Source organism: Aotus nancymaae, unplaced genomic scaffold, assembly GCF_030222135.1.
Source record: "Aotus nancymaae isolate 86718 unplaced genomic scaffold, 86718_ANA_hifiasm-v0.15.2.pri h1tg000038l, whole genome shotgun sequence".
Classification (NCBI taxonomy): domain Eukaryota; kingdom Metazoa; phylum Chordata; class Mammalia; order Primates; family Aotidae; genus Aotus; species Aotus nancymaae.
The window spans coordinates 6,155,747-6,171,883 of record NW_026988452.1 but is presented as its reverse complement, the minus strand read 5'-3'; the positions used below and the strand labels follow the sequence as shown (position 1 = coordinate 6,171,883).

The window sequence follows — 16,137 nt, the reverse complement described above, 5'->3', positions numbered from 1 at the left end:
AGCTGGATGTGGTGGTGCACATCTGTAGTCCCCGCTACTCAGGAGGCTGCGACAGAAGAATCTTTTGAACCCGGAAGGCAGAGGTGGCAGTGAGCCAAGATCACACCACTGCACTCCAGCCTGGGCAACAGAGACCTTGTCTCAAAATAATAAATTAAATTAAAAATAAAAACGTATTCAGGTTTTTCAAGATGAAAAGCATTCTGTATGTGGATGGTGGTGGTGATGGCTGTGCAACAATGAAAAGGTACTTAATGCCAGAGAAGTATACCCTTAATGGTTAAAATGGTAAAATTTATATGATGTTTATTTTACTATGATTTTAAAATGCACTCACTTCCACATTTTAGCATACAAACTATCCAGTTTGTACATCATTTTGCTTCTTTTCCTTTTTATTCAGATTATCTGCTTTTTGGCCAATTGAGAAGCATGGAAACCTGAGCAAATACTAAGCAGCAAGAAGAAAAAGAGGCTATTTTTCTTTATTGATGGCATTCCCTGTTCACTTCAAAAAACAATCTGAAATTAGGAAAAGATAAATTAAACTCTTCAGATTTAACAACAACAACAAAAAAGATTAAGCAGATTGTCATTTTTACTGTTGTGGCAATTTTGTTAGTTTTTCTTTGCTTCTAACTTAAGGCAATGTTTTTGGTGAAAGGGATAATCCTACTGTAGAAAATGAGGATTAGGAACCATATGTGAATGTCAACCATCCAGTGTATGAACAAACAGTATATGAGTGTATGGCTATGAAAACTTGAAAGGCAAAAGAGAGACTAAGAAGGAACATATGAAAGAACTATTAAAACAGCTAAACATATTTCCTCTGAAGTTTTACAACTACTGTGTCACATATTAGGTACTCATCATGCAAATAAAGTCTTGAATCTTAACAATGAAAACTGGTCCTTTCAGGTTTCAAGTTAAACTTGAGCCTTTTTATCTTGTTACTAAAGTTGCCATATGCATGTTCAGAGTTCTGAAGATAGAAATAAAAACTAGAATTATTGGGTTTTTAAATGTCTTTTTATAGTAATATTTTTATTATTACAGTATACATTCCTAGTAGAATAACTATTAAACTCAGTTATTTCATAAAAAAATAATAGCATAAAGGAAGGAAAATAACCTGGAAGTATTAAAAACTGACCATTCAGGATAGGATCATCTGTATATTTTGGTTCATGGTCCCCAAACCTGGCTGGCCATCAGAATCTCACAGGAAAGAGGGAGAGGGGGGGAGAGAGAGAGAGAGAGAGAGAGAAAGAAAGAGAGGGAGAAGGAGAGAGAGAGAGTGTGTGTGTGTGTGTGTGTGTGTGTGTGTGTAAATACAAATTTCTACCTGGGTGGTGTGTGTGTGTGTGTCTGTTTAAATACAAATTTCTACCTGGGTGTGTGTGTGTGTGTGTGTGTGTGTGTGTGTGTCTGTTTAAATACAAATTTCTACCTGGGTACAGTGGTATGCACCTGGAGCCCCAGCTACTCAGGAGGCTGAGGCAGGAGGATCACTTGAACCCAGAAGTTCAAGTCCCACCTGGACAACATAGCAAGACCCATTTCCTTCAATCAATCAATCAATCAAGATTTCTGGGCTCAACTCCTACAGATTCAGATTTAATAAGTACGGGGTACAGCTTGGGAATATGTACACTAATAAGGCTCCCTGGGAGATTCTGATGATCAGTCATGCTTTAGAAAACTTAAACTAAGTTTCTTTTGCAAAAAGAGCCTGTTTTACCTTTCTACCAGTCTTCTATTATCACTTTCAATTTCTGCTTTTTAATAAGCAACAAATAGCCTACTGCAAGCCTAACACTGTTCTAAAGGTTCACATACATTATCTCCTCTAACCATCACAACTCTGTGAGACAGGAAAATAATATTATTCCCATTTTACAGACAAGGAAACTGAAGTCTAGAGAAGTTACTTAACAAAATTATTTAACCAGCAACTAGTATAGCCAGAATTCAAAGTCACACTACTAAGACTCCAAAGTCCACCTCTCCTGGAACATGAACAATGACTTTAAATGGCAGAATGTTAGCCTTGTTTCTGATACATTTTAGACAGTCATCTAAACATCGTCTGTTTACTCAGCTGTAAACATGGCTAATGATAACACCTATCCTACTTAGCTCAAGACTTTTGGGAGAATCAAGATGTGAAACTGCTTTCAAAGTCATGAAAAGTTACTGAAAACAACAACAACAACAAGCTATTAATGGTGGAATTAGAGAAGACTGATTGAGAAACAACGTGGCATAGTAAGAGGTTAAATGCACAGACTCTGGATCCAAACTTCAGGGTCTGAATCCAAGCTCTGCTATTTCCTAGTTATGTAACCTTGGGGAAGTTACTTAACTTTTCTGTGCGATGGTTTCTGCATCTGTAAAATGCGGATGGAAAAAAAAAATGATTGCAGAATTTTTTGAGGATTAAATGAACCAATGTATGTAAAATGCTTAGAAGACTGTTTACCACATAGTAAGCACTCAACAAGTACTGGATGTTAAATACTACACATTTTTTAAAGAAAGCATCACATTAAAAACAAAAAGTCAAATACTTAGTGACAACACAAACAGAGACATCCTCCCTTACAGAAATCTGGGTAAATCTCTCCAATTTTGAAAGAAAACATTCTGGATAGTTTCAATTTTCAACTATAACTATGTTGCTTCAAAAATGCTTCATTTGTGCAAATACTTAAGATCACTCACTATAAAGTAGTATCTACTTTTTCACTTTTAAATATCTTTCATCTTTTTTTTTTTTTTGAGACGAAGTTTCGCTCTTGTTACCCAGGCTGGAGTGCAGTGGAGCGATCTCGGCTCACCACAACCTCCGCCTCACGGGTTCAGGCAATTCTCCTGCCTCAGCCTCCTGAGTAGCTGGGATTACAGGCAAGCGTCACTATGCCCAGCTAATTTTTTGTATTTTTAGTAGAGATGGGGTTTCACCATGTTGACCAGGATGGTCTCAATCTCTTGACCTCGTGATCCACCCCCCTCGGCCTCCCAAAGTGCTGGGATTACAGGCTTGAGCCACCGTGCCCGGCATCTTTCATCTTTTAACTGAAAAATATCTCACTGGTTTTTATTTCATTTTATTTTAAGTTCTGGGATACATGTGCAGGACCTGGAGGTTTGTTACGTAGGTAAACATGTGCCATGATGGTTTGCTGCACCCATCAACCCATCACCTAGGTATTAAGCCCCACAAGCATTAGCTATTTATCCTGCTGCTCTCTCTCACCCCACCACAACCCCCCACCACAGGCCCCAGTGTGTGCTGTTCCCCTTCCTGTGTCCATGTGTTTTCATTGTTCAACTCCCACTTATAAGTGAGAACATGTTTGATTTTGTGTTCCTGTATTAGTTTGCTGAGGATAACGACTTCCAGTTCCATCATGTCTCTGCAAAGGATAAGATCTCATTCCTTTTTACGACTGCATAGTATTCCATGGTGTCTATGTACCACATTTTCTTTATCTAGCCTATCATTGATGGGCATTTGAGTTGATGTAAAACGCAAAACTATAAAAACCCTAGAAGAAAATCTAGTCAACGCCATTAAGGACATAGTCACAGGTAAAGATTTCATGATGAAAACGTCAAAACCAATTCCAACAAAAGCAAAAATTCACAAATCGGATCTAATTAAAGAGCTTCTGCACAGCAAAAGAAACTATCATCAGAGTGAGCAGACAAGCTACAAAATGGGAGAAAATTTTTGCAATCTATCCATTTGACAAAGGTCTAATATCCAGGATCTACAAATAACTTAAACAAACTTATAAGAATAAAACAACCCCATTAAAAAGTGGGCAAAGGACATGAACAGATACTTCTTAAAAGAAGACATGTATGCAGCTAACAAACATGAAACAAAGCTCAACACCACTGATCATTAGAGAAATGCAAATCAAAACCACAATGAGATACCATCGTGTGCTAGTTAGAATGGCGATCACTAAAAAATCTGGAGACAACAGATGCTGGAGAGATGTGGAGAAAAACGAACACTTTTACACTGTTGGTGGGAGTGTAAACTAGTTCAACCATTGTGGAAGACAGTGTGGTGATTCCTCAAAGACCTACAACCAGAAATACCATTTGACCCAGCAATCCCACTCCTAGGTATATACTCAAAGAACATAAATCATTCTATTATAAAGATACATGCACGTGTATGTTCACTGGAATACTATTCACAATAGCAAAGACATGGAATCAATCCAAATGCTCTAATTGATTTTTAGAGTCATTTTGTTATAGTAATATCACAATTTTTAAATCAGGTTTTGTATAACTTTTCTTTGCTTCCAATAGCCTCCTACAGCATTTGAATTCTAATTCAAAAGCTAACCAAGTAGCTTCCAATAAGAAAATCATAACAATGAGCTGAGTCAAAAGACGGTGTAATGTGTCTAAAGGAAATTACGTTATTCCTAAATGAGCTATTTATTAATAACAAAGAAGAAGTGATAGGGTAATAATTCTCACCAAAAGAATATAATTTAATAATCCTCTAAGCAATTCTTTTTTATTTTTATTTATTTTTTTGAGATGGGGTCTTGCTCTGTTGCCAGGCTGGAGCTCAGTGTCACGATCTCAGCTCACTGCAACCTCTGCCTCCCAGATTCAAGTGATTCCCCTGCCTCAGCCTCCTGAGTAGCCAAGACTACAGGTGTGTGCCACCACACTCGGCTAATTTTTTTGTATTTTAGTAGAGACGGGGTTTCACCATGTCGGCCAGGATGGTCTGGATCTCCTGACCTCATGATCCGCCCACCTCAGCCTCCCAAAGTGCTGGGATTACAGGTGTGAGTCATCCCGCCCCGCACAATTCTTATATCATATTAGTTCATGGTCAGTCTGCAGTTGCAGATCGAATCTGAAACAAAGTTGGCAATTCATTAAGAAATCCCAGCTAGTAGTTATCTTAAATTTCAAATACACAACAGGAAATGTTGCCAGTGATTCAACAGGTAACACGCCTTCCTTTTTTCTTTTTTCTGAGTTACAACAAACTGAAACAAAATTGTCCCAGAAGCTGTTACCAGGTAAAAGAATTGAACATAAAAATTCCACTGCAATGTTTCAAAAAATAAAACACTGAATCTGGACAGGAAATATTGTTTCCATCAACATTTATACAGCACATCTGAAACATATCAACTGCATAGCCCAGTGAGTATTTCTGTAATATAGTCATCGTATCTTCCATTTCTTTTTTTTTTTTTCTAGAGACCGGGTCTCGTCGGATGTCCACAGCGGAACTGCAGGCGTTGCTTGTGGGCGTGGTCCCACCGCTGCCCAGCATGGGGAGTTTGACCTGCTCCGTGTCGGGCCTGGGCCTGGTCCCCCACTCCTTAGACAACCTGGCACCCGCGGGCTCCCCAGGGAGCCCCATCTTGGTGCCAGGCCCGGTGCAGACGCCTGCTCTACACAGCGCCGCAGTCCCGAACTCCCGAGCACCCACGATCCGCCGACCTCAGCCTCCCGGGGAGCTGGGATTACAGGCGCCCGCCACTGTGCCCAGCGGTATCTTCAACTTCTAATTATCCTAAGTTTACATCCCAAAGATTAATTATAAATTTCAGTACACTAGAACAAGTACATGGAACTCAAGTAACTCACAAAAATATAAAGAAAAAATAATTTTTCATGCATTGGATATTGTGAAAATTGATTATATAAACTGGAATTATCAGTCAGGCACAGTGGCTCATACCTGTAATCCCAGCACTTTAGGAGGCCGAGGCGGGTGGATCACAAGGTCAGGAGTTGGAGACCAGCCTGGTCAAGATGTTGAAACCCCGTCTCTACTAAAAATACAAAAATTAGCCAGGCACAGTGGCGCACACCTTTAACTCAGCTACTCAGGAGGCTGAGGCAGGAGAATCACTTGAACCCGGGAGGCAGGAGGTTGCAGTGAGCCAAGATTGCGCCACTGCACTCCAGCCTGGGGGACAGAGCGAGACTCTGTCTCAAAAAAAAAAAAAAAAAATTCCAATATACAGCAGGAAATGTTGCTGCCTTTTTCTTTTTTCTGAGTTATAACAAGCTGAAACAAAATTGCCCCAGAAGCTCTGCTACCAGCTAAAGAATTAAACATAAAAATTCCACTGCAGAGGCCGGGCACGGTGGCTCACGCCTGTAATCCCAGCACTTTGGGAGGCCGAGGCGGGTGGATCATGAGGTCAGGAGTTCAAGACCAGCCTGGCCAAGATGTTGAAACCCCGTCTCTACTGAAAATACAAAAATTAGCTGGGTGCGGTGGCACGTGTCTGTACTCCCAGCTACTCAGGAGGCTGACGCAAGAGAATTGCTTGAACCTGGGAGGCGGAGGTTGCAGTGAGCCGAGATCGCACCACTGCACTCCAGCCTGGGTGACAGAGTGAGACTCTGTCTCAAAAAAAAAAAAAAAAAAAAATTCCACTGCAATGTTTCAATAGAATTTTTAACTATAAGGCTCTGAATCTGAACAGACACGAAATATTGTTTCATTTATATCAGCACATCTGAAGCATATTCACTGCAGAGCCCAATGAGTATTTCTATAATATAGTTATCATATCTTCAACATTCTCATTATGTTTACATTCCAAAGATTAATTACACATTTCAATACATTAGAACAAGTAAGTGGAACTCAAGCAACCCACAAAAATATAAAGAAAAATTAATTTGGATGCATTGGATATTGTGAAAATTGATTACATAAATTGGAATTATCTTGTCATACCCAATTAAATTAGAGACCAGGGGGAGGAAAAGGAAAAGAAAAGCACTTAGGGCACAAGCACCTGCCCAGGGATTATCTGGCAAGCCAGCTGCTGAAATAACCTGCTATAACCTTAAGACCAGTTTTACTTAGTAGCTGTGGAAATGAACTGCAGTAACTCTAAGGCTAGTTTAACCTACCACAGTCACTAACCAATCAGAGTATGCCGGCTCCCAAAAACTTTGCTAGTGGCGATGAGTTTTCTTTCAAAACAAAAGATAACATTTCTTTAATAAAAACCCAATCTTTTCTTTGTTCTTTGGACATACCAAAGACCAAAGCAGTCCGTGTGTATGCCCAAATTACAATTCTATTGTCTCAAATAAAACATGTTGTTCAGAGATTCATCTCTATATTTGATTTCTTTTGATAATATCCAACTATATTTTATTCTAATACACTATTTTAGAGACCAGCTATAATATCTTGCTCTTAATAAACATCCAAAACTAGTTAAATGAGTAAATGTCTGTATCTCTGTCCCCTCAGCATGTTTACAGTACCTCTGTGCAACTCAGTGTTGTGGGGGGGCTTACCAAACATACCTCTCTGGCAATGTTACTCAAAGCTTCATCTTCTGCAGAAAATCGGTCTTTCACAGGTGTTCTTTTCCTTCCAGAACCAGGGGTCCCCATCTTGTGTACTTAATAGCCTTTTAATTTTGACAGTGATTTAACTGTGTTTTCAGCCCTGAAATAAACAAAAACATAATAATTTAGGATATTTCTCTTTGTGCAGTTTTCATGCTCATTTATACATTCACTTTTAACAGAGAAATTATCTTTCTTCTTAGAGAAAGTAGTCACCAAATACCTCTCTTCCTACTACCAAATTACTCCAATAAATTTTAGAATATTTAATTTTATACTAATTATTAAACCTCCTAACTCTTTTGACTATGCTACCCACAGCAACCTATGAGAGTGTATTATAATATCAGCCTCAGAAAGTTGACGTCAGCAGAAATTCTACTAAACCATTTAAAATTACCATAGCTGGGCAGCCTAGTCAACATGGTGAAACCCTGTCTCTACCAAAAATACAAAAATTAGCCGAGCATGGTGGTGCATGTCTATAATCCCAGCTATTCTGGAGGCTGAGGCAGGAGAATTGCTTAACCCCTGGAGGCGGAGGTTACAGTGAGCCGGGATCGCGCCACTAAACTCCAGCCTGGGTGACAGAGAGAGATTCCATCTCAAAAAACAAAACAAAATAAAACCCACAACTGTATAAAAGAAAAAATGAAGGTTTATTATTCCGCAATTAACAATAACCAACACTGTCCGTGTAACAAACACCTGAGTGTCTGTTGTTACCAAGTACTATAAGAGGTACTAAAGGTGCAATGATGAACAAAACAAATGTAGTCAAATGATTAAGAATATATCACTGGGCGCGGTGGTTCACGCCTGTAATCCCAGCACGTTGGAAGGCAGAGGCAAGTGGATCATCTGAGATCAGGAGATCAAAATTAGCCTGACCAACATGGTGAAACGCCATCTCTACTAAAAATTCAAAATTAATCAGGTATGGTGACGCATGCCTGTAATCCCAGGTACTTGGGAGGCTGATGCAGGAGAATCAATTGAACCTGGAAAACAGAGGTTGCGGTGAGCCGAAATTGCGCCATTACACTCCGGCCTGGGCAACAAGAGTGAAACTCCATCTCAAAAAAATAAATAAATAAAATAAAAAGACTTTATCTATGAACCTGTTACTATTACTTATTAAACCTATTTTAACAAAAGGGAGAAGAAAAACTCATCTGCCAGGATTAAATAATAAGGATGAAAAAGACCATCTAACCTTTCTAACACACGGTATTTGAGATTGAAGATTAATTACCATGAAAGAATGCAATGCAAATCTCATGACCTCTTTTCTTCTATACACATTGCTATAAGCATAGCTCATTTAGCTAAATATTCCATAACTTAAAAATTTTTGACTTGCTTTACCAAAATAAACCAGCAAAATTTCATTACAGTATGAATCACAAAGGAATTCTCAAGTAAGTCTGCCCTAACAGAACTGGCTATATTGAAACTCTAAATAACTTTAATGCACTGGAATTTACTTCATTCAGGCAAAATAAAGCAGAATTACTCTACCAAAATGTTTTCTCCAATAAAGATTCAAGACATTCCCAACTTATCTGACACCATTTCTCATTGATCAGAGCTAGCCTGTTATTCTGTCCACCCGAATAAAGACTGATGATGCTTTACTACTTTACTATAAAAGACATATCTAGATCTGATTAAGAACTCATTTAAAAATGGAAACACTGGTTGGGCGCAGTGGCTCACACCTGTAATACCAGCACTTAGGGAGGCCAAAGCAGGCAGATCACTGGAGATCAGGAGTTCGAGACTAGTCTGGCCAACATGGCGAAACCCTGTCTTTACTAAAAATACAAAAATTGGCCAGGTGAGGCCAGGCACGATGGCTCACACCTGTAATCCCCACACTTTGGGAGGCCCAGGAGGGTGGATGACGAGGTCAGGAGTTTGAGACCAGCCTGGCCAACATGGTAAAACCCCGTATCCACTAAAAATACAAAAATTAGCCAGGTGTGGTGGCAGGCACCTGTAATCCCAGCTACTCAGGAGGCTGAGGCAGAAGAATTGCTTGAACCCAGGAGGTGGAGGTTGCAGTGAGCTGAGACCATGCCACTGCACTCCAGCATGGGTGACAGAGCGAGATTCCATCTCAAAAATAAAAATTAGCCAGGCATGGTGGTGCATGCCTATAATCCCAGATACTCGGAAGGCTGAGAGAGGAGAATCGCTTGGACCCAGGAGGTGGAGGTTGCAGTGAGTTGAGATTGTGCCACTGCACTCCAGCCTGGGCAACAGAGCAAGACTCTGTTTCAAAAAAATAAAAAAAAGAAAACACACAACAAATGTACTTCTTAATGTAGCAGCGGATATATCCCAGACACAAATCAGAACAACTCCTGAAGAAGACAGAAGAGGTTTCTCAGAAGTCTTCAATCATCTTCAGCATAATTTTAAAGATTATTCACTTACTTAATAGTAATAGTGTATACATTGCTGATGCGAATGAAAACCAGTACAACCACTATGGAAAACAATATAAAGATTTCTTTTTTTTTTTTTTTTTTTTTTGAGATGGAGTCTCACTCTTTCACTCAGGCTGGAGTGCAGTGACCCAATCTCGGCTCACTGCAACCTCCACCTCCTAGGTTCAAGCAATTCTCCTGCCTCAGCCTCCCGAGTAGCTAGGACTACAGGTGTGTGCCACCCTGCCCGGCTAATTTTTTGTATTTTTAGTTGAGACGGGGTTTCATCATGTTGACCAGGATGGTCTTGATCTCTTGACCTCGTGATCCACCCACCTTGGCCTCCCAAAGTGCTGGGATTACAGGCATGAGCCACTCTGCGCCTGGCCCAAAGATTGCTTTTTTTTTTTTTTTTTTTTTGGGCTGAGCACAGGGGACTTTATTGATGGTACACGACAAGGTGGAGCTCCCTAGGCCCCTCCCTCTTCAAGGGGTCTGCATGGAAACTGTGAGGAGGAACAATTCAGTGTGGTGGGGGACTGTGTGGCAGGGACTCCCCAGCAGTGAGGGCCTCTCTTCCCCTCGTGAGGGGCTGGTGGTCCAGGGGTCTTACTCCTTGGAGGTCATATGGGACATGAGGTCCACCACCCTGTTGCTGTAGCCAAATTCATTGTCATACCAGGAAATGAGCTTGACGAAGTGGTCGTTGAGGGCAATGCCAGCCCCAGCATCGAAGGTGGAAGAATGGGTGTCGCTGTTGAAGTCAGAGGACACTACCTGGTGTTCAGTGTAGCCCAGGATGCCCTTGAGGGGGCCCTCTGACGCCTGCTTCACCACCTTCTTGATGTCATCATATTTGACAGGTTTTTCCAGACGGCAGGTCAGGTCCACCCCTGACACGTTGGCAGTGGGGACACGGAAGGCCATGCCAGTGAGCTTCCCGTCCAGCTCAGGGATGACCTTGCCCACGGCCTTGGCAGCGCCAGTAGAGGCAGGGATGATGTTCTGGAGAGCCCCACGGCCATCACGCCACAGTTTCCCAGAGGGGCCATCCACGGTCTTCTGGGTGGCAGTGATGGCGTGGACGGTGGTCATGAGTCCTTCCACGATACCAAAGGTGTCATGGATGACCTTGGCCAGGGGTGCTAAGCAGTTGGTGGTGCAGGAGGCATTGCTGACGATCTTGAGGCTGTTGTCATACTTCTCACGGTTCACGCCCATCACGAACATGGGGGCATCAGCAGAGGGGGCAGAGATGATGACCCTTTTGGCTCCCCCCTGCAAGTGAGCCCCAGCCTTCTCCATGGTGGTGAAGACGCCAGTGGACTCCACCACATACTCAGCGCCAGCATTGCCCCACTTGATTTTGGAGGGATCTCGCTCCTGGAAGATGGTCATGGGATTTCCATTGATGACAAGCTTCCCGTTCTCAGCCTTGACAGTGCCATGGAATTCGCCATGGGTGGAATCATACTGGAACATGTAGACCATGTAGTTGAGGTCAATGAAGGGATCATTGATGGCGACAATATCCACTTTACCAGAGTTAAAAGCAGCCCTGGTGACCAGGCGCCCAATACGACCAAATCCGTTGACTCTGACCTTCACCTTCCCCACGGTGTCTCAGGGATGTGGCTGGCGTTGAGAGGCAAGAGACGGCTGTCTGTCGAACAGGAGGAGCAGAGACCCGAAGATTTCTTAAAGAACTAAAAGTAGAACTACTATTTGATCGAGCAATTCCACTACTGGGTCTCTACGAAAGTTATTATGTGAAAAAGACACATGCACACACATGTTTATAGCAGCACAATTCATAACTGCAAAGAGATGGAAAAAACCTAGTGCCCAACAACCAATGAGCAGAAAAAGAAAATGTGTTATGTATACACCATGGAATACTACTGAGCCATGAAAAGAAATGAATTAATGTCTCTTGCAGCAACTTGGATGGAGTTAGAGGTCATTATTCTAAGCGAAGTAACTCAGGAATGAAAAACCAAGTATCATATGATCTCACTTATAAGTAGGAGTTAAAATACACAGACACAAAGGCGTAAGAATGATATAATCAACTTTGGGAACTTGGTGGTGAGGGCAAGGGCAGGGGGTAAGGAATAAAAGACAACATACCAGGAATAGTGAAAACTGCTTGAGTGACGGGGTACACTAAAATCTTAGAAATCACCACTAAAGAACTTACTCATGTAACCAAAAACCATCTGTACCCCAAAAACTACTGAAATAATTTTTTTTTTTTTTGAGACAGTCTCGCTCTTTCTTGCCCAGGCTGGAATGCAGTGGCACAATCTTGGCTCACTGCAATTTTACCTGCTAGGTTCATGTGATTCTCCTGTCTCAGTCTCCTGAGTAGCTGGGACTACAGGCATGCGCCACCATACCCGGCTAATTTGTATTTTTAGTAGAAATGGGGTTTCACCATGTTGGCCAGGCTGGTCTTAAACTCCTGACCTCAGGTGATCCACCTGCCTCAGCCTTCCAAAGTGCTGGGATTACAGGAATGAGCCACCATGACAGACTGAAATTTTTTTTTTTTTTTTTTTTTTTTTTTGAGACAGAGTTTCGCTCTTGTTACCCAGGCTGGAGTGCAATAGCGTGATCTCGGCTCACCACAACCTCCGCCTCCTGGATTCAGGCAATTTTCCTGCCTCAGCCTCCTGAGTAGCTGAGATTACAGGCACGCGCCACCATGCCCAGCTAATTTTTTGTATTTTTAGTTGAGACGGGGTTTCACCATGTTGACCAGGAGGGTCTCGATCTCTTGACCTCGTGATCCACCCACCTTGGCCTCCCAAAGTGCTGGGATTACAGGTGTGAGCCACTGCGCCTGGCTCCGACAGACTGAAATTTTTAAAACATAATCTTTTTAAGTGGTAATGATGTATACAAATATTAGCCACCTACTAAAAAAAAAGCAACATGCAACACAATGTTCCTTTTCAGACTAGGGTTGACAATTTAGCAAATGCATTGTGGTATCATCCAATACTTATCCATCAGCCAGCTTTTCAAGGACACACTGAAAGACATTTCACAGAAGCAAAAGACAAAAATGTAAGCATTTTCTAAATCCAGACACATAAAAATAATTAGAGAATAAAAATAGATTTGGCTGGAAGTATGTCAATAGTTTACCAGTGGTTTTGTTATGAGGTTAGGATTATGGATGCATTTTTTCTTAATTCTCTAAAATTTCAATAGCATTGAGGAAAAAGAGATAGTTTCTTTTTTTTGAGACAGAGTCTTGCTCTGTGGCCCAGGCTGGAGTACAGTGGCATGATCTTGGCTCACTGCAATCTCTGCCAGGCTCAAGTGATTCTCCTGCCTCAGCCTCCCAAGTAGCCGGGACTACAGGTGCGCACCACCACGCCCAGCTAATTTTTGTATTTTTAGTAGAGACAGGGTTCACCATGTTGGCCAGGATGCTCTCAATCTCTTAACCTCATCATCCATCGGGCTTGGCCTCCCAAAGTGCTAGGATTACAGGCATGCGCCACCACGCCTGACAAGATGCATTTTTTAAAAACTAAAACCAGGCATGGTGGCTCACGTATAATTATCCCAGCACTTTTGGAGGCTGAGTCAGGAGAATTGCTTGAGCCCAAGAGTTTTAGACCAGTCTGGGCAACATGGCAAAACCCTGCCTCTACGAAAAATTGTTATAAATTAGCCAGCCATGGTGGCATACGCTTGTAGTTACTGCTACTTGGGAGGCTGAGGTGCAAGAACTGACTGAGCCTGGGAGGTTGACACTGCAGTGAGTCATGATCACTGCACCCCAGCCTGGGTGACAGAGACCCTATCTCAAAAAATAAATAAATAAAAATGAAAACGTTCCAATCCAAGGCTCAAAAAATAAACTAGCCCCCAACTGGATTACATCCAAATTAAGCATAACATGCTATACTACTGAGAGGCTCCTCTGAAACCACTGCTGGTAGCATTCTTTTGAATGTACTTCTTTCTTTTCTTTCTCTTCTATCCCCATAATCATTTTTCTTTCTTTCTCAACTAACATTGCCTATGCCTTAGACCTGCCAGAGTACTACTGGATCAGAGATTTATGTAAAAATTATTCTTTCTTAAAATTACTTCCAAACAAAATGGTTTAACAGCTCCAGAACAGGCAGCCCTGAGAAAGATATGACAGTAAAAAGCAGCACAGGATAAGCAGGAAATAGGAACAACTTCCTTTCTATCTTCCTTAGCCTTCTTGTAATATCTGCAGAAGGCACCTAGGTATTTATATGACTGATTGGCCAGTTCCTGTCATCTTTTTCAGTTGCACATGATGCAGATCAAAGACTACTTAGTTCAAAGGATAACCCAGTACTTTTAAAAGAACTGTATTATTTGTACCCTGTAGCCAGGTATCCTTACCAATATTAGAAAAGTGACCAGCCTGGGCAACACGGTGAAACAGTGTCTCTACAAAAAATTAAAATAATTATCCAGACATGTTGGCACACACCTATAGTCCCAGCTACTTGGGAGGCTGAGGTGGGAGGACTGTGTGAGCCCAGGGAGGCCAAGGTTATGGTGGGCCATGATAGAGCCACTGCACTCCAGCCTGGGTAACAGAGGGAGACCCTGTCTTTAAAAAGAAAAAGGGGGAAAAAAAAGAATTAGAGGTTTTTCAGTTCTCATGTAATCTATTTTCTAGTAACTCCATGTCCTTCAGTATCAGTGACGAAGGAAACCTTGAAAGAAGATTCCTAACACAGCCAATGGAAAACTTTTCAACAAAATGATAAATATGAGAATGCAGACGCAAAGGAAACCTTAAATAGATTATTTTGCTTCTAATCCTAAAGGACTTGCAGTACATTTCTATCCCAAGGTTTCCTCAAGAACACTTTTCTTCAGGAGCATGTGAATTTCTTCCACTGTTTCCTCGGTGGTATCAAACAACTTAAAGAGTTAAAGCTTTTCCTCAACTGATAAGAACAAAATTGCCTGTATTTTTGTCAAGTCCTTTACCCACACAGTGTCAAGTTGATTTTCCCCAGATGGTTTTGCCATGAAGTATTTGTCTACTTAAGGAAAAGAAGGAAAGTATCTTCAGGATCTTGTGGAATATAAACCTTCCAAACAGACAGATATTTCAATAAGGCTTTCTCTTCTCCAATGAGCTTCTCATGTAATACACGTCTGAAACAATAGGCATTTTGCCACAGTAAAAGTGGCACTTCAATCATGATATTGTCCAGTTTCTTAAGAATAGAATGTGCATGTAACATCAGTATGTCACATTCTAAATATAGGATACTTAGAAAGTTCTGTGCCTAATATGGATCCTGATATAGTTCCTTTATATCTAAGTATTGCATCATAGAGAATTCCAAAATATTGTCCTAGTATGTCTTTGCATCACAGCTGTCATTACAGTGAACACTAGTCTGCATAAGAAAACATTTCATAGTTATGCATAAACAAATCCCAGTATGCGGAAGGGTCTCTGAACTAAAGACTTAGTGTGACTGGAGTTGTTACCACTCGACAGAACTTAGAATAAGAAGATCCGGCCGGGCGCGGTGGTTCAAGCCTGTAATCCCAGCACTTTGTGAGGCCGAGGCGGGTGGATCACGAGGTTGAGAGCTCGAGACCATCCTGGTCAACATTGTGAAACCCTGTCTCTACTAATACAAAAAAATTAGCTGGGCACGGTGGCGCGTGCCTGTAATCCCAGCTACTCAGGAGGCTGAGGCAGGAGAATTGCCTGAACCCGGGAGGCGGAGGTTGCGGTGAGCCAAGATCGCGCCATTGCACTCCAGCCTGGGTAACAAGAGCGAGACTCCGTCTCAAGAAAAAAAAAAAAAAAAAAGAAGATCCAAGTTCAACTGATTGCACTACCACTTGTTGTGTTACCCTTCCCACTTTCTAAGCCTGCATCTCTTTATCTATCAGTTTCATCTATCTAACATGGTTAATGTGAGGCTCAAATGAATTTTTTAAAAATGCAAGCATTCAATAAACTATAAATCACTCCATAAATATTTAAAGCATTTTGAATTAACTACCTGTTTTGCATATTTAGCTTGTGAATTTGACAAAAAAAGCAATCCTGGCCTTTATGATTTCATACTTTTAATTAAACAAAAATATCAAATTATTTCATCCAGCATGCACTGTGTAACAGCACTAAACCAAGCTAAGAGTTTCTGCTAAAGTACAGAACAATTTGGAAAAAATAAATGCCTTGACTATAATCATTTTGCTGTCTAGCACATGCATATAATAAAAACAAAAAAGGAGAAATTTTTAAGGTACTTTGTGTTATTCAAAGTTTATTTTTGAA

The 16,137-nt window shown here is 41.2% G+C and overlaps 2 protein-coding genes across 28 annotated transcripts in view; both read right to left on the bottom strand.

Moving 5' to 3' along the window:
• The window catches only part of LRRFIP2 (LRR binding FLII interacting protein 2), a 125,407-nt gene that overhangs the window by 90,344 nt on the left and 18,926 nt on the right, over positions 1-16,137 (bottom strand). For all 27 annotated transcript variants that reach the window (XM_021666576.2, XM_021666577.2, XM_021666580.2 and 24 more), the window contains exon 3: positions 7,342-7,486. In XM_021666576.2, the coding sequence (XP_021522251.1) occupies positions 7,342-7,431 (90 nt within the window). In that variant the 5' untranslated portion in view covers positions 7,432-7,486. The remainder of the gene's footprint in view (positions 1-7,341; positions 7,487-16,137) is intronic.
• LOC105719565 (glyceraldehyde-3-phosphate dehydrogenase-like) lies at positions 10,308-11,598 on the bottom strand. Its single transcript, XM_064360064.1, has one exon. It carries the CDS (start codon positions 11,310-11,312, stop codon positions 10,431-10,433), a length of 882 nt encoding a protein of 293 aa, XP_064216134.1. The 5' UTR covers positions 11,313-11,598; the 3' UTR covers positions 10,308-10,430.